Source organism: Octodon degus, unplaced genomic scaffold (genome assembly GCF_000260255.1).
Source record: "Octodon degus isolate 3935 unplaced genomic scaffold, OctDeg1.0 scaffold00010, whole genome shotgun sequence".
In the NCBI taxonomy this organism is placed as follows: domain Eukaryota; kingdom Metazoa; phylum Chordata; class Mammalia; order Rodentia; family Octodontidae; genus Octodon; species Octodon degus.
Window position 1 is genome coordinate 16,121,470 of NW_004524586.1, and position 24,451 is coordinate 16,145,920.

Here is a 24,451-nt window from a genome sequence, read left to right on the forward strand (position 1 = left end):
TCCTTATTCCATATTTAACCCCCCCCCCAAAAAAAAAGGACAGCTTTATGCAACACTCTGCCTGCCTTTGTCTGCAAAGGCTGAAAATCAGAGACAACTAAATAGACAAATTATATTTGTTGAAGAATATACATTTTTTTTCTTTTTAAGAAGGCAGAATAGAGACAGTAGCATTTGTATTTTACATTAAAGAATGAAAACAAGTCAGGTCACCATTGAGTCTTTTTAAATAACATTTTATTTTTCACTGTCAATGATTAACTTTGAAGCTACTAAAACAGTATCATGGTCATAGTGTGGGTCCAGGATATAGCTCAGTGGCATAAGCGCCTGCCTGGCAAGCGCAAGGTCCTGAGTTTGACCCACGGAACGATTAAAAAAAAAAAAAAAGTTACTCATGGTCATAGTAAATAAAAAAATATAGATGACAGAATAAAAATATTAGGTTACACAAAGTTAGTTTTTTAAAACATAATTGTCCAACAGCATTTTCAGCATTTTGGAGTTTTGAAAAGCAAATTTAATCTGTGGGATTTTTTTTTTTTTGTGTGTGTGTGGTTGTTGTTTTTACATTTCCAGCAGTTAAAAATTAAGAACACATACGGAGAATCATTTGCAGATGTCTATTACAATAGACACAAGGACCACAAAAATTAAAACAAGTTCTAAGAACCATCATATATACAAACTTCTGTACAGAATGAGGACATAAAGAATTCATCCAATTAAAACCATCTCTTATGGTATACATATTCTTCTTCAAAAAAGAATGAAAGTTTATTTTGCTATACTCATGTTTATTTTTCCGTTTGATCCAGTATTCATAATGGCATTTTTACTCCATAAATTAGTAACTGTTCAGTAGCTGAGAAATAGCCTATTTTAAATTATACCAAGAAAGAAAATCAGGAACTTCCCTGAACGTTTGGACTTAGTTGCCAGATGTAGGCTGAAGACGTACTCAACCGACACGAAGTCACACCACAAATGCAGAGAGGATGTGTCTGATCAAACATGGTTATGAGACTGAGCTAAGGCCAGGGCTGCAGAGAGAGCAGGAGGATTCCTACAAGTCCTGCCACACCGCTGCTCACCACTGATGGCCTCACTCCCCCCATGTGGCTGACTCCAGATCAGCACAGTTCTCTTGTAATAGAAACCATTTGGCACATAAAAGGAAGGATGTTTGGGCAAGACTGTGGCTCTCTCTAAGGATGACGCACTTGGAAAGCCCCAACTTTAATAAACACAGTGGTAAGTCCTGGCCCCACACCTCCACGCTCCATAATGTTATGGCTAGAAACATCTCCTCTTAGGGAAAAGGTCAGACTTGGCAGGCGCAGTGAGGTAAACATCAGACACGGAAGAGTTGGAGGAGGGAGAAAGATGACAGGTCGCTCTTCTGAGGGTCTCGGTGCTTTCACTGTACAATCCCAGAGTCCACAGACGTCTGCTTGCGGGTCGTCTTTGGCGGGGGAGGAGGGGGAGTTTTGCTGGGCAGCGGAGGTGGTAGTTGCTGTAAAACACAGATATGTGGAAGACATCACATTACTGACGCCCCCTCAGGAAAGCACCAGTCTCCACGTGGTGTCTCCCGTGGCACAGTGCCTCTGCACTCCCTGTCCTGGAGCCACCCTTCTCATGTGACTGGGCCACCACCCTGTTTGGTTCAGTACTGGCGGTGTGCTGCACCTAGACCAGGTAACTTGGCAGCCTCAGGCCTTCCTGATGTCTCTGAGCGCTATTCACAAGGGCTATACAGGCTCTGAGAAGCACAACTATCTGTTGTGGCTTTAGATCCAGTGCTATTGAACTAACAATTGTGAGGACAGGCAGGTCCTTAGAGGTGTTCTCTGGGGTCAGCTGAGAGCAGCTTCCTGGCTTTCTCAACAGTAAGCAAGGCCAGCCAGTTTTTTCCAGGAAAGGACCACAAGGCAAACAATTTCTGTTTTGTGGGGCTTATAATCCCTGCTGAGCCTGGAGAGCAGCCAGAGCTAGTGTGCAAAGGAACGGCCGTAGCTGCGTTCCAAGACAACTTTACAGAAACTGGTGGCTGCTGGATGTAGCCTACAGGTCACAGATTGCCTTAAAATGCAACTATAAAGTTCATAGAAAAACACCAGTCCCAAGCACTGGGCTATAAATGACACAGGCAGTTGCTGTCCTGTTGCTCTTGGGGCCCTCTTGTCCATCACTAACACCTGATGAAAGGAGATGCTCTGTAGAGCTGGGTCAGTCGTGCAATGAACACATCAGGGGGCTAGAAGCACGGTGCAGGAGGCAGGATGAAATCCCACAAGGCCACCAATGAGCTCACGGCCACGTGTGGATTTCTGCAGCTTCTCAGTACAGGTGCGCGTTTAGCTGCGAGTGAGAAAAGGAGTTTGCAAGGACAGGAGAGTGACACCGTCGTCTCTCACTCACTGCCCAGATTTCCTCCTGACTCATAAGTAAGTGGAGTGCCACGATGACCTAGCGCTGAATGTGCACAGGAAGAGAGAATATAAAATGACATGCAGATACTGTGAAAAGGAAAGGGAAGTAACAGCCACGTAAGTCTTTTTTAAGCGTGGAGAGAATGGTTAAGAGAAATAGCTACTTCCAGGCCTGATCACAGGGGCTTCCATGAGTAATTGTGGGTCAGACCAATACAATCTGATACAAAGATGACGCTAGAGATGGCCTTTGTGCCAGATATGAGAATGTCAGGCTTCTCACCATTAAGTACAATGATAGCTCAGATTACTGGTCACAGAGCCATTTCCAAAGAAATGTCAGCTTAAAATGGCAACAACCAGAGATAGAGTTGCCTACAAGCCTGAAGCCAATCAATGAGAGTGACAGGAAGCTATTGATCACTGTCCCGGAGGCAGATGAATGATCATTATCCTAAATGGCTCCCCGGGCCTGCGCAAAGGGAGGCAACCTAGGGAACACTATTGTTAATTATGACATGCTAACCACCAGCCTGTCACCTGAACATTTTCTCATGCTGCAAGGAAATTAAACAAGAAATGAGTAGCAAAGAATTGAGTAATTAATCTAATTGAATTCAACCCTCTTTATAAATTGAGCCAAAGCTCATGCATATTAGTTCTTTACTTAATCAACTCCACGTGGCACCACTAGCTCTAAATGATGCATTCAAGAAATGGAGACAATAGAAAATATTACCCCTGAGTTTATGGGTAACAACAATGAAATCGGCACTAATTCCAAGTTCACAACTTTCAGTGTAGGGAGACCTGGGGATATTTTTGCCTTTCCTTTTGCACTAACATGCGTGTGGTTACAAGTGCCCACCAGGGAGCTCAGGTTTATACTTTCATGACTGCAGCCAACTCTTCTTGTCCCTGCAAAGCCCTTTTCAAAAGGAAACCTGGTCCCCTCTCCAGGGCCAGTTCCCTACCTCGATACCTGTAGGGAAACAGCAGCTATTTAAATGGTACTCTGGCCTCATGAAAACCAGCTGTCCCTTTAATACCAGTGGTTTTTAGATTTCATATCCAAAAGTGTCAAATACACACTGTTAATAAACACCCTCTCTCCTCCATTCCTATCACAACAGAGGTTTAAAACTTTGGAAACCACTGAGTCAAAAAGAAAAAGAAATAGCATGAACACTTTATAATGTCTATGAAGAGAGAAACACACACACACACACACACACACACACACACACACACATCATGAACCATCTAACAACTTCATGTCTTTGACGCTCCACACAAATTCTGTGCTGTGTAATTATTTTATGGAGGTTCAATAGCAAACCATATGACCAGCTGCACAAACATGAATAAGGTACTCTGCTGACTTAAGTTTATAAAGCTTAACCTGGGGGATGGGCCCGGAAGCACGTGTTCCAGCAGCTGTTGTGGAAACCACACAACTCCTCCTTCGCAGGCTGACCTCTCCATGTGCCATACCCTAAACCATGGAGAATGCAGGAAGTAGGGGCTCAGGGGTGGGCAACACAAGACAGCAGCTGGGTGAACAAGAACACAGCTTGGTGGAACTGAAAAGAAGGTTTCTCGAACTGGCACCTGGTAGCAGAGGCCCTGGATTAAATAGGAAAACACTTGTCACTAATGTTTGCATTCCTGGCCAGCCCCTGAGGACACTTGGCAGGAGTGAATCAGACATGGTTACTGACTAGAACAGAATGTGCAAGGGGTGGCACTGTGGGGATGGTGCTGCAGAGGGGCTTGCCAGCTGCTCACACTTAGAAAGGTCACTGCTAGCAGCCAGTGCCCCAATCCAAAAGGGTAGGAGGTCTCAGGCAGTAAGGAAAAGCTGTACCCAGCAGCTGCCAGCATGAGTGGGATGCCGGCTGGAGGAATTGGAGAAACAGGAGCTACTTCAGGGGCAAGTTAGTGCCAGGAAGAGCCGCCTCCCTTACAGGTCAACATGGCCAAACTTAACCCAGTCAGGCAGATGTCTTGGTAGGAAAGCTACGTCTCAGAATCAGAATTTCACTGCAATGACCTCTGAAGCAATGACAGCCAGTTAGAACTTCCACTCTTCTTGTTCCAAGCACGATTTTGGGATGAGTGTTTCACTGCAGTGAGGATGACGCAGAAGCCTAGGCCATATATACTAAAGTTCTTATTGCTTTGATACCTTCTCTCAAAATCAAATCTAGAACCATAACATAATTTCTCTTGTTAACTCACAGTAAACCTTCTTACACCAGGAATAGGGGATCGCCGTGTTGCTCAAGTCCCTGCAGCAGATCTACACTTACCCTCTGGTGTGGAGGAGGTGGGGGAGGTGTTGGGGAGCCGATCAGGTCCTGGTTTTCTATCACAGTCCCATAGTCTGAGGTGCTGCCCTTGAGTGGTAGAGGGGGCGGGACATCAGCCACATCCATCCCTGTCATGCCGTTCAGCTCCAAACCTGGAAAATCGGGTTCTATTTAAAAATCAAGCCTACACACTCATGGAACCTGATGGCTCCAGGGCTGCTCCTGCTCTCTGCTTGCGAAGTACTTTATGTCCTACAGTCACTTGGCAGTAGAGGCCTCGAGGGAGAGAGTAGAAATGGTGACATTCCCTCCAAATGGAATGTTCTAGAAAGGGAATAAAAGGTACCACAAGATACCTAAAACCAGAGCCTACAGCAAGGCATCAATCCATTAGAAGTCGCTAATGTCACCCTGGCCTTTCTTGATCCCCTCTCCTTCCATGGCATCTGCCCAGTTGGCGTCATAAGGACTGGCTATGCTGCTTTCGCGTCCTGCCAGGCCTCTGTTGTAGGCCTGCCATAGTCACTACCAGAAACGATTCAGCAAGCAGAGTCCAGCAAAGCCGCGCACAGCCAGCTACCCACCCACCCTTCACCTCTCTCTCCAGGAACACTCACAACTGTGTGGAACAAAGGTAGCAACAGCTGCAGTCACTGTCGCTGTACCTAAGCTGAGGGGAAGGATGGTTGACCGCAAAAGTAAACTCTAAAAGGGCTGTTTTCAAAGGGGGAATAATTACTGAGGCAGAGTATTTTTGCAACCTTTGTTGAGACTCTTGCAAATACTTTGTTTTCGTTCACATCAAAGAGAGAAAAATTGATATGTTTACTGATGTGTGTCTTTTGGAGTGTTCACCAGTGATTCATCTGCTGAGAAATCCTTTCTTAAGGAAACACTTCCCAGGTTGGAAGCTGTGCTATGGCAGGAAGACTTCTGACTGGGAGACTGTCTTCGGCAGTGGTTCCTTTTATTGCGGCAAAACAGAGATGACATAATATTTGCCATTTTAACCCATCTTTTAATGGACCATCCAATGGCACTGACTGTGCTGTGAGGTCATCACCACTATCTATGCCCGAAGTTCATCACCCCAAACAGGAACCTTATATCCCTCAAGCAACAACTCCCCATCTTTCTCTCCCTCCAGCTTCCGGTTCCCTCCACCCTCTGCCTCCCTCAGTCTGCCTAATCCAGACACTGCACATCATGACACACATCCTCCTGTGACTGGTTTACTCACTGAGCTTAATGATCGTGAGGTTTAACCATGTTGCAGCATGTGCCAATTGCTTCATCCCTTTTTATGGCGGCATGGCGGATAGTTCTTTGGGTATACATTTGTTGATCTATAATTGTTAAATTATACGTTTTTTGTATTTTTTTAGGGAAGGGTCTACAGGGTGTTCAGGGTCTCACTACTAGATTGGACTTGTGGTGATCCGCCTGTTCACAGCCTCCCAAGAGCTGCAATTACAGGTATGTGCCACCACGCCCAGTCTCAATTGCCATTTCAGCAACACCCCAGGTCAGGGCTGGCATGGCAGGCCCAGGGATCAAATCCCCAGCGCTTAATCCACTGAGATATTTGGTCGGCCCTCTGTTCAACTTCTGACAGACATTGGGTTATTTCCACTTTGGGGCCATTGTGAATAATGGTGCTAAGGAACATTCACAAGCACATACCTATTAGAGTTCTTATTTTCAATTTTAGGGGCTAAAGGCCTAGAGGCAGAATTGCTGGGTTGGATGGCATTCCGGCATGTAACTTGGGAAGAGCTACTAGACTATTTTCTGTAATTGCTGCAATGGTACTTGGTTTAAATATTTTAAAGAAATGTAGAAGATATTTTTAGAAAAATATCATGTAGCAATAAAGGATGTGGAGATGTGCCACCAGTCAGACACCCCCTCCTTTCTAGTGCCCCCACTCACCTTTGGCCTCCAGAATCACCACTGCTGCCCTTTCAGTAAGAAGAAAATGAGGTGCTAAGAACCGTATGTGGTAGCCGGCACAATCCACCCCAGGGCACACGCTCTCCTGCCCTGGGGTGCTTTTTCTGACCAAGAAGGCATGAGCTCCTCTGTTTTGCTGTGGCCCTCCCGCCCTCCCACCTTTTCTTACCAGGATTCTTCCTCTCTGAAGGGTCTGAATTCAGTGGTGAAAAGCTGGCTACCACTTCTAGTGGGTTTGACAGTATCCCCACCAAATGCGGACCCGAGGTCCACCCAGAAGAACCTCCAAATTTGATTTTGCGTGGAAATATAGTTTTTGAAGCTGCAGTGAGTTTCTTAAGGTGAAATTATCCTGGATTTATGGTAGGCCCTGTATCAAATTACTGCAGTGCTTATAAGGAGGGAAGACACAGGGAGGCCAGATGAAGACGGAGGCAGAGACCAGAGTGATGCGGCCACAAACTTAGGAACACTAGGGCTTGCTGGAAGTCACCAGAAGTGGGGAGAGAAGCTTGGACCAGACTCCCCCTCACGGCTGCCAGAAAGGACCAATTTGTCAACACTTTGCAGACTTCTGGCCTCCAGGACTATGAGAAAACATTTCTGTGGTTTTTAAGACACCGAGGTTGTGGTATTTCATTTTGCAGCTCCAGAATTTGGGCAAAACCAGACAAGTGAGTTATGCCCCTGTGCCTTTTCAACCTGCTTAGAAGGGATTCTCCACTGCATTCATTCTAGACATGAAGGCCCAAGGCCCTTGATGCCTTGATGGCTCATGATGAGAAGAGGGGACAGCTCCGTGGCTCTCAAGCCCCTCCCCAAGGCAGAGAGAGCCTCAGAGTCTAGGGCAGACAGCAGGCGCTCTGCCCAGGGAGCTCTGCCGCTTATGGCGGGGCAGGGCAGTAGCCAATGAGCTCAAGTCCAATTCTCCACCCTCGTCAGAGGAACTTCCCCACACAGCAGATGTCTGTCCCAACTCTTGATCTGCTGTACGAGGGGGGGATCCTCACTGCCGAGCCATCGCTCAAGGAACACCATGGAGCAATGCCACAGACTCCACGGTGAGGGAGGCCCCACTTACTTGACTGAACACTGAAGCTGAGCTTGGCCCTGGGTGTGACTGGAGGAGGTGTCTGCTGGGAGGACGGCGATGCTGGGGACACCGAGAAGCGCCTTTCACTTCCAATGACATTGATCACCTGGCTTTTCGGTCTCTGGGGCCTCAGAGGACTTATCTATATTGGGGGAACAGACAGAGCATAGTCAAGGTAGGTTATGTTCTACGTTATGACTCCTCCAAAACCGAGTACCTCATAATGTACATTTGGAAATTGCGGCTTTGTAAACTATTGAAGCAGGATGATGTCATTAGGGCAGACCACAATCTAGTGTGACTGGGGTCCTCATGAAAGAGGAAAAAATGTACTGACATGGTACAGGGAGGGCCGCCTGTGGGGATGAAGGCAGGGTGACGCTTCTACAAACCAACAAACACCAAAGACTGCCATCCACCACCAGAAGCCACAAGGAGGGAGCCTGAGCAGATTCTCTCTCCCAGCACTGCTGACACCTTGATCTTGGATGTCTAGTTGCCAGGAGAGAGAATAAAAGCCAGCCATCTGTGTGGCGTATGGCACTTGGCTAAAGGCGCCAGAACACACCAACACAGGGTCTCACACTCATCTCACCACACAGCTGGGGGTGGATGGCATGTCATAGCCTTCAGGGACATGATGCAAAGGTGGCACTCTGTAGTAAACCACTGAGATGCCAAAAAGAACACCCAGGATAGCCCCCAGAGGGTCACGAGCATAGTAAGTCTAGAACCTTTCTGCAGGGTTTTTGTTTTTGCTGTTGCTGTTTCTTCTTTAACACTTTATCATTTCTGGGTAGGAATTCTTTTTCTCTACTCTTCATGACTGACTTTTAGATGCACTTGACCTTTTCCCACCTGAGCCCTTTCCCTTTGTTGTGCGAGTAAATTTTATTTATATATTTCTTGCAACTTGGTCTCAGATCATTAGGCCTCAGAGAACACCAGCAATTACAAAATACTCTGAGGCAGGAATATCAGAAATTATTCACCCTGACAAAAAGCAGGAGCGGAGTGTGTCCCCATAGGAAGGGCAAGCAGGGGGCAGCTCTGACTTGGGGGCCTGGCACTGTGTGTGTGTGTGTGTGTGTGTGTGTAGACAAGCATCCACCCCAGAAGATGCCCACAAAGCCAGTGGTCATCTGGAGGCTGATTAACCTAGAAAGAAAGAAGAGGTAGGCCCTCGGGTGATGAGTGGCCCTCTTCACAAGCACCCTGTGCTGCTGGAGGCCCATATGCAGTTGCCACCCTTTCAGTGAGACAATAGGTAAGTCCTGGCAGCCTCTTTGCTGAAGGAGGTCCAGGCTGCACGCCAGGCTGACGATGTCTGTGCACGTGGGCTCATGACAGGGACTTGGGGACTGTCAGGAGCTTCTCTCGCCCTTCCCTGTACCATAAGGGAATATTCTGAGTCAGGGAGTGCAAGGAGGCTTTGATGGGGAGATGCAGACAGCCTGGAGGCCTTAGTTCACAGCACTCAAATGTCATGAAATTGTTGGTGATGTAGATCAAGTAGGGGGCTGAGCCTAAGTACCCTCACAGATCTTGCTAGCCCCGTGCAAGATGGGTAGGCTGGATCCACTGGGAAAGCAGGGTGCTTTCTCTGGGCCTTATAGCAGAGGTCATTTGCAGCCTTGGTCACATGCACAGTATGGACAAGATGCTAGGCTTGGTCCTTCCTGAGCTCCTGGGATGTATTCAGGGAATTTAGGGTCAGCTATGGGAAGCCCACGTGGTATTGCACCTAGCCATTAGCTGAGGGCATTCTCACAGAGAGCCGGGCCACTGCTAGGAGGCACTGAAACTGTGATGGCTCGGTGTCTGCTGTGTCCTCGGACTTCTGTTCACACAACACACTGCGGGCAGCTCTGCCACTTGGCTCCACTTTTTGGAGGCCTCTGTTTTAATACCTCTGAATAGAGCTCAAACAAAAATGTAGAAGGACAACGGCTGACCCTTGGTGAATATTCAAGATGTGCTGTTGTTAGTTCCCCTACCCATTCACGATGTTGTGAAGCTTGAGGAATTCAGGTGGGGATTGGCATTGTAGGGTTGCTGCCTCCTTGAAGTCAAGACAGTGGACAGAAAATGCAGGGAATTCAAGAGAGTATCAAGGCATTACATGAGGCCCAGCGCCCGCCCAGGCACTTAGTGACAGCGTCTGGCTGGTGCCTCCTTTTAGGCCTGAGTGCCTGTGTGTGTCCTAGGCCTCTTGTGTGCTGTACTGAGACCCTAGAGCAGGCCATAGGCCTCACAGGGGCAGTCACCTTCTGAGCCACGGCAGAGCTCTAGCACCTGCCTTCCACTTCTAGACAAAAAACACGGGACCCCCACTGGAGCTGGAAAATACTCTCCAGTTTACAAAATATAATCAAGCAAGGTAGTGTGTCTGACTAAAAAGTGATCCCATCTGAGCCTTTCAATAAAGCAATCCTCCCTTTAATCCCAGCCAAGAGAGAGCTGGCCTGGTCACAGGCTATTGGCTAGAAAGGTGCACCCTACAGATGCTCATCTGTTGCTGTGGGAAGAGGCTTTGAGCATGGTCTCCCCTCCAAAGAGGACGGCCTGTGAGGCCCTCTCTAGTTTTGTTCTAGTATGCACAGCATTTTCAGAGGCAGTCTGAGCCTCATTCTATACTTGAACCTCAAACATGGCGCTGCAGGGAGGCCCACCCCCAGGCCCAGTCCAGGATCAAAAACCCCCCCATGGACTTCACTTCACTGCTCAGCATGGCCAGGACTATGGGATGAACACAAGCCACTGAAATCTGCTTCTAATGTCAATTCTCCAGCTCGCATCATGCTAAATCCCTGTAAATCCTTCAGAGAGATGGCCAAGAGATCTGAATGTGGAACAGATGAAGCCGGGAGGATAACAGATCACTGCATCCAGCTGGTAGAACCCAGAGGAAAGGCACTTCTGGATTCTAGCTGAGCAGATTATAACACTTGGGCAGTGACTGTGGCTCAGATTTGTGGTCAGGAAGGGGCAAGGGAGAGGCATTAGTCAATATGGAGTACGGCTTTCTGACAACACAAACATGCTATTGGTCTTCTGAGATACTCGAGCCTCATCTGTGGGAATGAGTCCAGCAGAGCTGCAAAGGGCCCAGCCCTGTGAGGGCCCTCGGGGAGACTGACCCCACTGGAGTCCCTTTGGAATAGAGGCTGAGAGCGAAGACAAACCTGCAGAGAAGAGATGCCCTGTTCTTTATTTCTGATTGCCTTATAGCATTCAGTTATTCAAAGTTAGTAGGGGGGCCCCCAAAGTTCAAATTACTGTTTTACCAAAAATTCAGCAAAATAAAATTGACAGCCCTAGTGGCTAAATGAGGAGCAGAGGCAAATCCCAAAGTAGAGGAAGATCCCCAGTTAAATTACTGTTTCTGAGAGAATCACAGCCTCCGACGGCTGCACGGAGATGTCAGCGGGCTTCAATTCTTTATCAACTATCTCTTGATGTTTGCTGTTCCTTTTCTCCTTCTTCTTGTCCTTCTTCTCCTTATCTGGGTCATCCTTGTCCAGTTTGTCCTGGGACCTGGAGTGCATTTTCTTTGGCAGCAGAGGCTCCAGAGCAAACCTAAAAGAAATGGTTCTTTAAATCAGCGATGTCTTAATAGGACAGCAATTGCTTTTCCCCCTGCAGAGATATGTAAAGTCACTCACAGTGTACTTCTGTGCTGCCAGGGAACTGAAGGCTTTTAAAAGGGAAGGAATGATTCAGAAGGAGGCACAGGGGGACATCAGACACATAATGACCCACTGTAAAGAGTGTGTTTGGATCTCAATCAAAACTAACTGGAAAAAGAACACTTAGAAGACAATAATATCATACAGAGGAGCTGGCCAGACTCGGGGAAATGTGCAGTCTGGCCACATAATTCCATATGATGTTAAGAATTTTGGTTGATTTATGATGATAGGACAGCATTCTGCGTATATTTAAAAATTTATAATGATGTATTCATAATGCAATGGGATAAATCTGCATATGCCCATGCAGAGAGATTTCTGGTATCTTAATGCTGACCAAGTTCCTCTGATTAGAGATACATTAGCAGTTTCCATGTGAAGCTCTTTGGATGGCTTAGCCAGAAGCAAGCAGACTCAACATCCTAGGTGCTTAAAAATGTCCCTGGGTTCTCAGACTTGAGCTAGAGACAGAGCACCAAGCTCTGGCACCTGCTCGTGAGCCTTGATGTTTTCTAACCTTTGGGATTTTCTTCTTCTCATTCATTAAAAGGACCAAAAATGCCACCACCCTCTGCTTACTGACTTCAAACAGCATAAAACCAGTTTAATGGTTAGATTACTGAGTGAATGGATCTTGGACAAGTTTTAAATGTAAGGCCCATGTCAAAAGGTAGTTTGCTACTCCAGCACTGGATTGGCATGCCCACTACTTCTCCCTCTACTAAGTCATACTAGGAAGGGGAAGAAATATAACATTGGAATCTCATTAGCCTCCTGCTATAAGAAAGGAATTAAGTGAGAGGACCAGATGGAAAATGGTATGAAAACAGCTTAAAAATCTAACTGCACAACCCACATGCAAGGTATTATTCAGGGGACATCATATTTTAAAGCTACAGCATTCAAAATGGTACTTAATGGGATATGGTGTCTTTAAAATTGTTCTACTTCCACAGGCATTCTGTAAAAAGGATCTGTGATGTAATTCTGGATACATGTGTCATTTTCAATGGTAGTCTCCAAGTTAGTTCCATATAATCAAGAGAGGTAACAGAAAACGCTCTCTGTCCTCTACCTGCCCAACGTCTAGCCAGGCCCCAAGCTAGGTGGTAGGGCAAACTCCAGCTCAGACCAAGATGGCCCTGACCTGGCCCTTGGGAGCTCCCAGATGTCACAGCAACTTTCAAATCTCAGTTCTTGATTATCTGCAAAATACACAGGCTTCTTTAAGGAGAGAATAATTTCAATAGCCAGACACATTTGGTCCTATCTGTGGTTTCTCTTAAGCTAATTCCTAAATGGAGCACCTTAATCCTTACCCTAATCCTAAACCTAGCCCTAGCCACTGCGCTGAATAGACAGCAGTCACCACACAACTGGGATCCCTAATATGGCATAGGCCACATAGAAATAACCCACATATGGGCCAGGAAGGGAAGTATCACTCCCACGATTGCTTTTAAAATCCACTGAAGATTCAGAATGCTGAAAGTAAGACTTGCACTTCCAGCTTTTAACTCTACCAGTCTGGCAGAGTTGAGAAGAAAGGTACAGAGACTAAACAACAGCAGCAGCAAGGAAGCTCAGCATTGATTATCAATAGCTGTTAACATCACTAAGGGACAGAAACCAGTTATGTAGCATCTCTGACTCTACAAACACACAGTACACTACAAAATCACCTACCCTCTAAATCAAGCTTGAATCTGATCAAGCCACTAGATTTAGCTATCAAAACACAGGAAATATAGGGGGTGGAGACAAATGTCAAACAACACTACAGGAACAACAGTCTAGAAAATCTAGACTTTGGATACAGCAGGAGTAACCTAGATTTTCAACAATAAATTAGGAGGAAAGCAAGTTTTTTTTAAAAAATGTAGGTTGAGGGCTGGGGAGATAGCTCAGTGGCATAAGTGCCTGACTGGCAAGTGCAAGGTCCTGAGTTCCATCCCCAGTACCTTCCCCCCCTACCCCCCAAAAAAGTAGATTGAGAGGGACTTCAAAAGATAACAGTAAAGCCCAAGGGGAGGATCTTATTTGGTCTTAATTCAAAAAACTACAAAAATATAACATTGGTGATGATAATAATCACTAACATATCATGATAATAAATATAGAATTTCTGTTAATATTTTATGTGTGACAATCAAGTAAAATAGTTACGCTTTATAAAAAAGTTCTTAACCTTTTAGGCATTCTTATTGAACTATCTATAGATTAAAATGGTAAGATAATCAAGGTTTGCTGTGAATGGAATATGGGATAAGAGCTGGGTAGGATGCAGATGGGAAGAAGATGGGAGAACGGTTGATAATGGCTGAGGCTGGCGGACGAGCACTGTGCCTCCCTGTACCACTCTGTTCACTCTGTATACGGCCCCTGAAAGGTCCTCATAATGTGAAGTTTAAAAATTAAAATGATTGATGAGGGCCAGCCAAATAGCTCAGCGGATTAAAGCACCTGCAAGCAGGTACAAGGGCCGGGGGTTCAATCCCCGGGCCTGCCGTGCCAGCCCTGCCCTGAGATGGAGATTGAGACTGGGCCTGGTGGCATGTGCCTAGAATCCCAGCTCTTGGGAGGCTGTAAACAGAAGGATCACTACAAGTACACTCTAGTAGTGAGACTGTGAACACCCTGTAGACCCTTCCCTAAAATACAAAAAAATAAAAAAATTGATGAAATAGATCAATAAACTTTCATCACAAAAGCATTTTCAGACACCTGGACTTTAATATATATGTCAAGTGTTAGATATTGCATATAACACATTGTAATGGTCAAGATAAAGCCAATATTCTTCATGATTTTACTTTGAGTTTTTGAGAACTTAGATAATTAATGTAATACAAGAAAAGGGTTAGTGAGTACCTCTGGATAAGGGAGGAAGCTAGGGTGCGCCGCCCTGCGGAGTACACCCCTAAGGAGGAAGACAGGATGTTTTAAATGTTTCACATTATAAGACGCAACTACACACGGGCTGAACTCTACTCTGCACAGACTTGCCTGTGCCACTGGAGACCAGGCTTCATTTTCTCCATGTTAGTTAGCTAGTGAGGGATGCACGTCCCAAGGAGGAACGAAGATGATGACTCTAATAAAGACGCCTCGCAGTTAAAGGTTAAACAAACGCCTCCCGGGGAGGAGCTGGCTGCAGCGCACTACGCTCCATCTACAACCTCGACATCAATTTCTCTCCTAACCCTTGTGTTCTTGGAAATATAAAAACCTTTTCCTAACTAGCCTGGGGATTCTCCGGAGGAGAAGCTGCATTACATTTCTTTAGTAATCTTGTTCTAAGTGACAGGCACTCATGATTTAAACGCCTCTAAATTGTGAATTTCCATGTGGGTTTGGCCTTCTAAATATCAGGCACTGATAAAAATGACTATTAAGGAAAAAGAAATGTGGGGATAGCTCGCAGTTCTCTGGTGAGTGCCTCGGTTGTTGGCAACAAAGGATACTTTGAGCTGAACCATCCCTGGGGATTCTCTGGAAGTTTGTGCCTGAGTGGCAGCAGCCAGGAGCCGGCAAGTTTGGTAGAGTGATAGATTTTAAACCAAATGAGCTTGGACCGACACAAAACTGTGTAAAATTTTGACAGTTAAATAATTAGAAAGGCTCTGATAGTTTATTTGCATGCCACATTTCTTCTCTGTATAACAATAAACTTCATACGGTTGCCACCAAACACACACACACACACACACACACACACACACACACACACACACACACACACAAATCAACCTGGGCTTGTCTTTACAATAATCTGCACTCCTGCAAAAGCCACAGAGGATGTTCAGTGCTCCTTCACTAGTCTAACTGGTAGGTTTACATCCCTCTCTTTGTTACTCTGTGCTTTCAGGAGCAAAATTAGGTCTCCAATGTGCTCTTGCAAAAAGATGGCCATGACACTTGGTGTGTTGGCATTGTCCAGAGCATAGAAAGAAAGCAGAGTGGCTGTTGTCAGGAGGTGCTGTTTACTGGGTACAGAGTTTGAGTTCTGTAAGATAAGAACTAGTGAGATGGACAATGCGGATGGCGTTACAGCAGTATGAATGTGCTTAATGCCACTGAACTACGATACTGAAAAGTGGTACGTGCTAATGTGTATGTATTTTAGCATAATAAAAAAGGATAATATATGCCATCTCTTCCAAGGTGGTCGTAGACAGTATGGGACAGATGGTCCCTCTCAGAAATGACTATCTGTTCAACTTAAGTAGTGTTTCCCTTTATAAGATAATAAATCTCATCAGAAACAAAAATAAATAAAAAATGTTGCTTTACAAAAGAAGAGGAGGAAGAAGGAAGAGGAGGGAGACCAGCCAGTTGTCCTACAACCTCTGACCATATGACAACTCACTTGATGGGGACCCCGGAGGCTGCACATGCTCGGAACACACCAGCCCCCTCTCTGGGGGGCACTCTAGGGCAGAGCATGAGATGAAAGGGCCATGCATAGGACAGCAGGGACTACCTCTTCTGCAGTACATGGAAGAGGATTGAATGCTCCCTGAAAGTTTTAAAATTTGTGGGAAACTTTGCCCATTGTGCTACTCAAACCAAAGGAGTTTTTTCTCAACACTCATAAGATACTGAACACCATGTTGGACACTTGACACAGTCTTGGAAGGTCTCAGTTTCAAAGGCAATTTTTTTTGTTTTGTATTTAGGGAAGGATCTAAAGGGTGCTCAGGGTCTCACTACTAAATCAGACTCATAGTGATCTGCCTGCTTACAGCTTCCCAAGAGCTGGGATTATAGGTGCACACCACCACTGCAGGCCTGGGGAATCGAACCCCGGCCCCTGTGTTGCTTGCAGACATTTTAATCCACTGAGCTATCTGGCTGGCCCCAAAGATAATATTAAGAAAACTATAATGCTTGGTTGTGATAAGCTGGTGGCTCCTTGTGGGCTGGAGGCCCGAAAGCCTTTCCTTCTGTGGAGTTCACTGCTGCGGAGCCCAACTCACCCATCAGAGCCCGGCCTGGAAGGCGTGCTGTCGGACGAGACAGAAGACACTGAAGCCACGGACAGAGGCCGGGATGACGAAGGCATGGTGAAGGATCGCACCATAGACCGCGGGCGGCTGCCTCTCCTGTCGTCCATACTTGAGGGCTGAGGGGAAGAGAGAGACATTTTGATGTCTGCACTGACCATGGTCTGACTCCTGCAGCTAAGTGGTCTTGGTAGTGTGGAAGATAGACTGCAAGTGTTCAGTTCTAGAAACAGTTTCTATTCTTGTTCCCAGCTGAGCACAAAAGTGTTGACTATTTCAACAACTTTTAAACCTGACTTGATGTAAAAAAAAAAAAAATTACCAAAATGAATCTTGGCCATTTTATTTTACATGTAATTGCCTTCATGAGAGCACAATGCATCATCCTGCTCCAAAGCAGAACATACTGACCAGAAAGTTTCACGTACAGAGTAACATCGAGATGCGGCGAAAGGCGCCCCAAGATCTTCGATGAACTCTGCACATCTCTGCCTGTTAAGGCACCAGGCAGATCCTATACATGCACCGAGCACTAATGCCCGGGCCCCTCTCACTACAGAAAGAGGCTCCTGGCTGCCGCTTAAGCGAAGGTGAATGAGCGTGCCTCACACGAGAGGAAGCGGACTTGTGGGTTGAGAGGCTCGTTCTCTGTTAAGGAGCACACTGATGACACGCTCTGGAGAACAATGGGTCTGCGGATGGAGCCCTCCATTCTGACACCCTGAACACTGTGAAGACAAGTGTCACTGAGCCGACACCTCATGAGCTAGGAAACGCTGCTCTACCTGCATCCTGAGGCACAGGTGGGCACATCTGGGGCCTCAGCTGCTGTCTAAGCCTCTTCCTCCAAGCCCACCGAGGATACAGAGCCCACATCCCTACAGGTCACGGCTCAGTACTGACTCAGCCTACCCACTGCACCTGCGCAGTGCCAGTATCTCGCACAGCCAGCCCCTGCGGCACACCTGCTTTAAGACCTTCCAGACCTCAGAGCTAAGAAGGGGCAGTTGCAGTCATTTAATGCCATTCCCACCTCTGAAAGTGAGCCGCTTTTTCACCCATTAACTCAAGTAAAATAAAATTTGATGTATTTATTAAATAAACTCTCCCCTTAACAGTGCAGTGCTCTAAACTGCAAAAGGGCAGGCGTTCTTGCAAAAGACCAGATAATGCTTCATGAATGGGTGGCACGTGTCCTCCTGAATCCAGAGTCCTCTACCTGGCTGGGGCAGCACAAAGCAACCACAGAGAGTACAGACACAAGTGTGGCTGTACTGCAGGAAAACTTCATTTGCACAAACAGTGGTGGGCCACAGAAGGTGGACCCTGGCACAGAGCAATATATATCTAGAATCTGCCTATTGATCTCTACTGTAACTGGCTAATCTTTTTTTTTTTATTCATTTAAAAAAACAACTTTTATACATTTATTTGGCACAGGGTCTCACTACACAATTTGGACTCATAGTGATCCTCCTGTCTCAGCCTCCTCAGGGCTGGGATTACAGGTGTGTGCCACCATGCCTGGTCTCAGTGCCTGGGCCGGCATAGTGTGCGCTACTAGGAATCAAATCTGGGTCCTTGTACTTGCCAGGCAGGCGCTTGGACCTGTGAGCTATCTCCCCAGCCTCGTAACTGACTGACTTTTATGAGGAAACAAAGGGAAATGGTTACCTATAGATTATTCCCAAGTGTGAAAACATTTCCTAGAACAAAATCCGAGACTGATGGTCCACACCACATCCTCGTCACTGCCTTTCCACAGCACTGCTGCTGGGCAGCCCAGTGCTGTCTCTCTGAAGGGTTTGTCCTCTAGCCTTTCCCGGCCCCAGAGACCTGTTTTGTGTCCTTGCTATTCCCAGTGATCTCAAGGCATCATTCCTCCTCTCCTCTAGGTTCCCCCTAACCATTACATCCACCAGTCTTGGCACCATCCCACAACATGGACCATCATATTGTCTCTCGGACATCTCTACAGGACTTTGACTTCCTTTACATTTAAATGCAGTTTGTCAGCAGCCGTGATCTTTCCAATTCGACACCATCTTCAGCCATTTCTTTCACAGGCTGATAGGTGGGAATCAGCTAGAGAGGGGTCTGTGCTCCTGAATGCCCACCTAGCCAAGCCATCCCGCTTTCCTACTGGACAGGGGCTGTTTTCTTGCCTCCCCTTGAACTGCTTCTGGTTTGATTTCAACATGACCCTTTTTGAGTCTGGGTGGAAGGAAGAGAGCCAGCAGCTCATTTCCAAGGCTTGGAAGATGCTGCCTTTGTGCCCCACTATGTACCGAGCAGGTGGAAAAGCAGCATCTAGTAGAGATGAGGCTACAATCAAGGCTACAGTTGAGAAGAAACTTGACCGGCTTGCCATTTGGGTGAAGCTCTGGCGCTGGCATTTAAGAGCATCCAGTGTGTTTTCACACTTTTGTGATAAAATGGGTCATAGTAACCACATCTCTACAGCATGAGCAGCTGAACAATGAGCAAGCAGTGCATAGGAGGGAGCCGGACAGAGACCAGGAGGGGGAGATGACTGTCAGGGCAGCCAGAGAGCAGCCCCTCGGCCTTCTAGTGCCACCAAGGGCTGTGATGTCACCTGGAGGGTAATGTTGAGTCCTGGCCAGGATGTCTGAGTATGTATGAAGACAAATAAATAACAGATGATGGCCAGGTAGGGTTCTGGCCAAGCAGGGACAGGAGCCACTCTTGCAGTGCCCACACCCCAGGGTATTCACTGGAACCTGGCTTCTACTGTTTGCCTCATAATTCTGTCTTTATTGAGTGAAGCCTCTAGAAATGAGAAACAGGACATTCATTGCTTTTATCAGAAGAACCAGAATCTCCCCCAGAACTGACAGGTGAGGCTGCTGGCCCAGGACAGGTGAGGGCACCTACATCTGCCTGGCCCAGCAAGTTAGGAGCGCAGGTGCCGGGACAGGCTAGAACTTTGGGTCTGGCACCAACAGTGCGACCTTGCATTAAATTAAGGAGCTGCTCTGAGCCTCAGTTCCTCTCGAGCACACAGGGACCATCCTCTTGCCTGAGGGTAGCGTGAGGACTGAGGGCGTGTTGTGGGTGAAGCAAGAGGGCTGGCTTGGCACACCGTGGATGGCAGCTCTCCTTGTTTTGTAGCTGTTGCCAGCACGGCCTGCAGAAAAACTCATCGCAGTTCTCCTGCCAAATGCACTCCTCTGTCTTGTCCAGAACCTGAGTTTTGCAGTGCTGCTTCCCAGCCAACCCTCGACTCTGGGTGTTAGCTGTCCACTGAATCACGAGCAGTAGGGGGTGGGGCTCACTGACTTTAACCAAGGTGACCAGTGCTCTCTGAGGGCGAGAAGCCAGTATACTTCATAGTTCTCTGAAAATGGGACCTTCCACATGGTACTCAAATGTCAGCTGTAGACCAAGACTGACAGGTTGACATGCTGTGCTCTGTGAGGGCTTGTAAGGTCTGGGGCCAGGAGCAGGAGAAGCCCTGGAAGCAGGCAGCCAGGTCAGGGGTCCATGGAAATGCACAGGAGGTGAGGTGAGGCCGAGCACCCCCAGGGAGGTCCTTCAGAACTGGTGTGGTGTGGGGGATGAAGGGTGACTTGTGGTTCTTGTCTAGCCAGTGTGGGGCGTGGTGTGCTAGTCAGGGTAGTGTGGCAAACCTCAGGGCATGCTGGGCTGTGGGTTGGCTGTGGGGGTGGTGTTGGAGGGAGCAGAAGAGATAGGTCTGGAGGTCCTCGGGGCGCACCTGGCCTCCCGTGGTGGTTCTCGTGCTCTTCCACGCTCAGAGGAAGAGGTAAACGAAGGTGGCGTTGGGGATAGAGTAGGAAACACAGAAATCCTTTCATAAGCTTATAGTTTAAAGGCCGATGCCCCTGGGGCTGTACGCCAGTGCTAAGGGCACTCGTACCCCTGGTCTCTCCCCAAGGAGCCCCAGGGTCCACCGATCCCTCACCCAGGGAATGGTGGCTCCTTGGAGATCCAGGACTGACAGACAAAAGCCAAAGCAGAGTGGGCCAGATGGGCCTGTGCATTACTACGTCAGAGGGTGTCCAAATCTTCTCTTTATGAGTCTTAGAATGGTTCGAACCATGGACAAAATGGTTTACTGCCTTTTCTGGAGGCATTTTATTTTTAAATCCACCTTTCTGGAAACAGGATGTTACGATACTGCTTTGCAAAGTACTCTGAGATGCTTACAAGTTTCCCAAGTTGGTAAGACAGACAAGGTGCCTCGCAGACTGCTTCTAACGCCGCATTTCTCAGAGAATCAGAGTGCCACTCACCTGCTCCTGGGCTTGCTAAATGAGGGAAGGCTACAGAGTCTCCCTCTGTGGTTCTCAGCTGGAGGAGGAGGACTCAAAAAGGCAGCTCCTGGGAATGAAGCACCCAACGGTGGGAAACAGAAAGCCTCATGGCTGCCCAGAGGAAGATGGGCAGGAAATTTGGTGAAGATGACACTGTCTTAGGTATGGCAGAAATTGCCACTCTCCATCCCAGGAGGACTGGCACACAGCAGGCAGGACATATTCACCCTCGTCACCTACAGTTCATCTTTCTGTCCTTCCTTTCTCTCCCCACCTAAGCCCTAGAATAGGCTTGCTCAGAAATAATGTGTCCCAGCAGAGAGAAGGTTAAGAAAGATGCCTGGTGAGTCTGACAGCTTTCTGTAAGTCTGAAATTTGCATTCAATGATTTATAGAACAGGAAGCTTTTCACTTACCAACTCTGAGGCTGCACAAGTGTTTATTTCTTAGAAAGAATTAAAAGTGGCGTGGAACTTTGAAAGAGCCGCCTTATGATGCACTCCGAAACTCTTCTTGCCACTCAACTCTGATTATAATGAGCCGCGAACTCCAAAGCTATCAAGCACTACTCGAGAACTCTGCCTTGGGCAGAGGATGCTCTGGCACAGCACCCCGGTTTCCAAGCCCGTGTACGTGCAGCAGCTCCTGCTGGGCTGTCAGTCCCAGGCCCCTACCTGCTAGAGTTCCAGACCACAGCTGGGCAGCTGTGTCACTGTCAGGCTCACACCCTGCTGGGCCTGAGACTAAGGACACGCTCACTAGATAAGCACCAGGCTTGGAGACAGGGAGACTCAGCCATGCTTGGCAGGGGCTCATCGGAATAAGGATTCAACCACAAGGCTTTTAGCATCATTAAAAATCACAAGCTGCATTTCTATCATGCTCTTGATCCCAGCCGTAACTCAGAAATCTTCCACAGACTCACTGTAAAAGCTTAGGTTTGCCCTCATTATGACTACCCTGCCCCCAGGCCTCACTGGTGCTTGGGGCTCTTGAAGGCTGGATTCCTTTCTAGCTACTGCCTAAGAAATACCCATGTCTACACTGGCATCTGGGTGGCCACTGAAATCCCCACTCCCTTCTTGGCCTGGCCCATTTCCATGAAACAGGTTGTATCTGGTAATAATTTCAAAGCTCAGTCATCAGTCCCTGCTCTCACAGGTAAGGCTTACAGGCTTTGACCTTGCATTGGTCACAGGCTCCATTTCTGCTACTGGGACACTAGGAGTGCTATTGTCCCGAGTGTCACTTAGTTCTTCCTGTGTGTTGAATGCCTGTAGGTGTGGGCTCTGTCAATCTGCCAAATCCCAGGTACACTGTGAAGCTTCTCTGTGGTTTGACAACATCATGGTAAATCTGTTTAGAGCAAGTGACTAGGGCATTTGGTGACCAAGCAAATCCATAAATGGCTGTTGATGCCGATATTTCCAATTACTAAAAGAAAGTGGCTTGATGACTGATTAACGGACTAATGAAAAGGGCTGAGATCCTCCACAACTTGCGTCCTAAGCAGCTGTCCTGTGCCCATGTTGGCTCTTCTGCCCCGAGTACCTGGCACAGTCGGACACCCCTTCTTTGGCACCCCTGCCCACTTACCATGGCTCGGACACCATACTGCTTTTCCACTTTCTCCTTTAGTTGCTTGAAACAGGCTTCCATTCGCTCATGAAATGGCCTCAGTGCCTCGGTGACTTTGTCTCCGTGGATCCGGATCCCTTCTGCCAAAAATGGGATCTGAGAAACACAGAGGTTGACCTTCCTTATTTCTTGGTTAATGGTCTAGCGAGCGAGGCCCACCAGTGGGAGAGCAGCGCTTTGCACACTGCACCTACTTTGGTTTCCAAATCAAAGCAACTGATTAAACTCACCCTCCGGAACATCACTGCAGACTTTGGACTGCTTAAATGGAAATCACTGTGTTCCCAACTGGATATGTTTAGGGTGGGGTCCCACAAACCAGGAACATCCCACCACACTGCCTGGTGTTTATTGGTCCATGGGTCTCCAAACAGACTCTCCTATGCAAACAGCTACAGTTTGAATTTTTGCTCTAACTTATGGTGGGAAAGAGTCATGTCACAGTGCAAATGTTTTTTTTTTTAGCTAAGAATATTGCCTTTATAGACAATTGAGGACTCTCCTCCAAAACACAAGAATCTAATTATATGTGGTATATACAGTCCTGAAGGATATTCTTATTTAGAAAGGAAAACTAAATTTATTCTTCCTTAAAACTAAAAATAATCATCTCTCTGCAGACACTGCTGTCACAAGCTATCCATGCCAACACTTCACTTCTGAGAGTGGAGATGACGCTGACCTTTAAGAGACATTTTCATCCTCACAACTGCAGAGACCTCGCCCCAGCGCTGCTGCGACAGGAGGTGGGCAGGGGAGCAGGTTCCCTTTTGGTCCCTGGCCTCTGCTTCCTTCAGTGCTCGGACTGGGAGTTAGGCATTCTTCAATGCAATCAGGCCAAGAGGCTTCCTCTTAATAACTCGTAATTAAATCAAAATACTGATTAAAAACAGAGTTTCCTAAGAAGCTGGCACACCAATCTGAATGAGCAGATTTATTAGTAAGAGGGATAATAAGTACACAATTGAATTTCATGTGAACAAATTCAAGACATCTTATCAAGATGAATCAACGCACAAAATGTATCTGGGTTGCCATTTATAGCACACAGCTGCTGCCTCTCTTACTCCTCCAGGAAAGGGCGCAGTAAGTGAGCATCCCCAAGCTCACAGCCCTCCCGGCTGCTCTGAGGCTGCACTGGTACAAAAGCTTGTTTTGCCGACAGTTGGGCCTAGACCCAAGGTGCATGCCTGTTATCCCTTTCTAGCCAGTTATTACCAAGAGGACAACGTGCAGGTGAGATTTCAAAATAGACGGGATGCTTTAATATTCCATATGAATGTCTTGTGCAGATGGCAGTTTCCCTGGGGCAAGCCACAGTTTATTCAGACCAGCAGTAAAAAATGTTCACACTAATGCTTTTGCTTCCAGAGCTCTGCCTTGGGGGATGAAAGGCATGCTGGAACAACTTTTGGTGGCGTGTAAGTGTGTTGTGTCTGTCCAGCTGCTAGGGCAGGTATGTCTGCGAGTGCCATCTCAAGGTTAAAATACAGCCACCTGCATACTAAAATATGTTTGGTTTCGACCAGCTTTTCTCAGATATGCAAAATGCAATGTAATCAAGTCAATGGTCTTTGTTGCTAGTGGTGATGGTGTGATTAAAAACTCTTAATTAGCCAGATTGTTTAAATCGAAGAAGCTAGCAGATGTGAGTGGAGACTACCTGACTTAAGGCACTGGTACTCCTTGGAATTGCAATTTGGACTGTGACATTAAGGTACAAAAATTCATCACTCTCAACGATTCCTGAGACTAAGTGGATAAAATCTTCTTATAGGATGGAATCTGGTCACCAGTTTTCTATTTGGAGCTAGAGTACATCTAAAATTCTAAATGAAAGGAGATAAAAAGATGTTCTGTGTAAATACACTCCAAGTATGAGGTGATCAGAACACAAGGAAAAGCTACAGATCTAGGGTCTGAAATGGCTGAGCACCACAACCCCTTGGGCACCTTTTTGCACTCCTCTCCTGGAGCCATGACTTGCTGTAGGCAGGCCCTGAAATCTGCATTCCTAAAGAGTTTCC

General features: G+C 47.0%; 1 protein-coding gene across 2 annotated transcripts in view; it reads right to left on the reverse strand.

Annotated features, from left to right (window-relative positions):
• Positions 1-400: 400 nt before the first annotated feature.
• The window catches only part of Dock1 (dedicator of cytokinesis 1), a 542,363-nt gene continuing 518,312 nt past the window's right edge, over positions 401-24,451 (reverse strand). For both annotated transcript variants that reach the window (XM_004625582.2, XM_012513454.2), the window contains exons 47-52: positions 22,383-22,520; positions 16,465-16,610; positions 11,174-11,372; positions 7,782-7,935; positions 4,748-4,899; positions 401-1,516 (exon numbers count right to left, since the gene is read on the reverse strand). In XM_004625582.2, the coding sequence (XP_004625639.1) occupies positions 1,421-1,516; positions 4,748-4,899; positions 7,782-7,935; positions 11,174-11,372; positions 16,465-16,610; positions 22,383-22,520 (885 nt within the window). In that variant the 3' untranslated portion in view covers positions 401-1,420. The remainder of the gene's footprint in view (positions 1,517-4,747; positions 4,900-7,781; positions 7,936-11,173; positions 11,373-16,464; positions 16,611-22,382; positions 22,521-24,451) is intronic.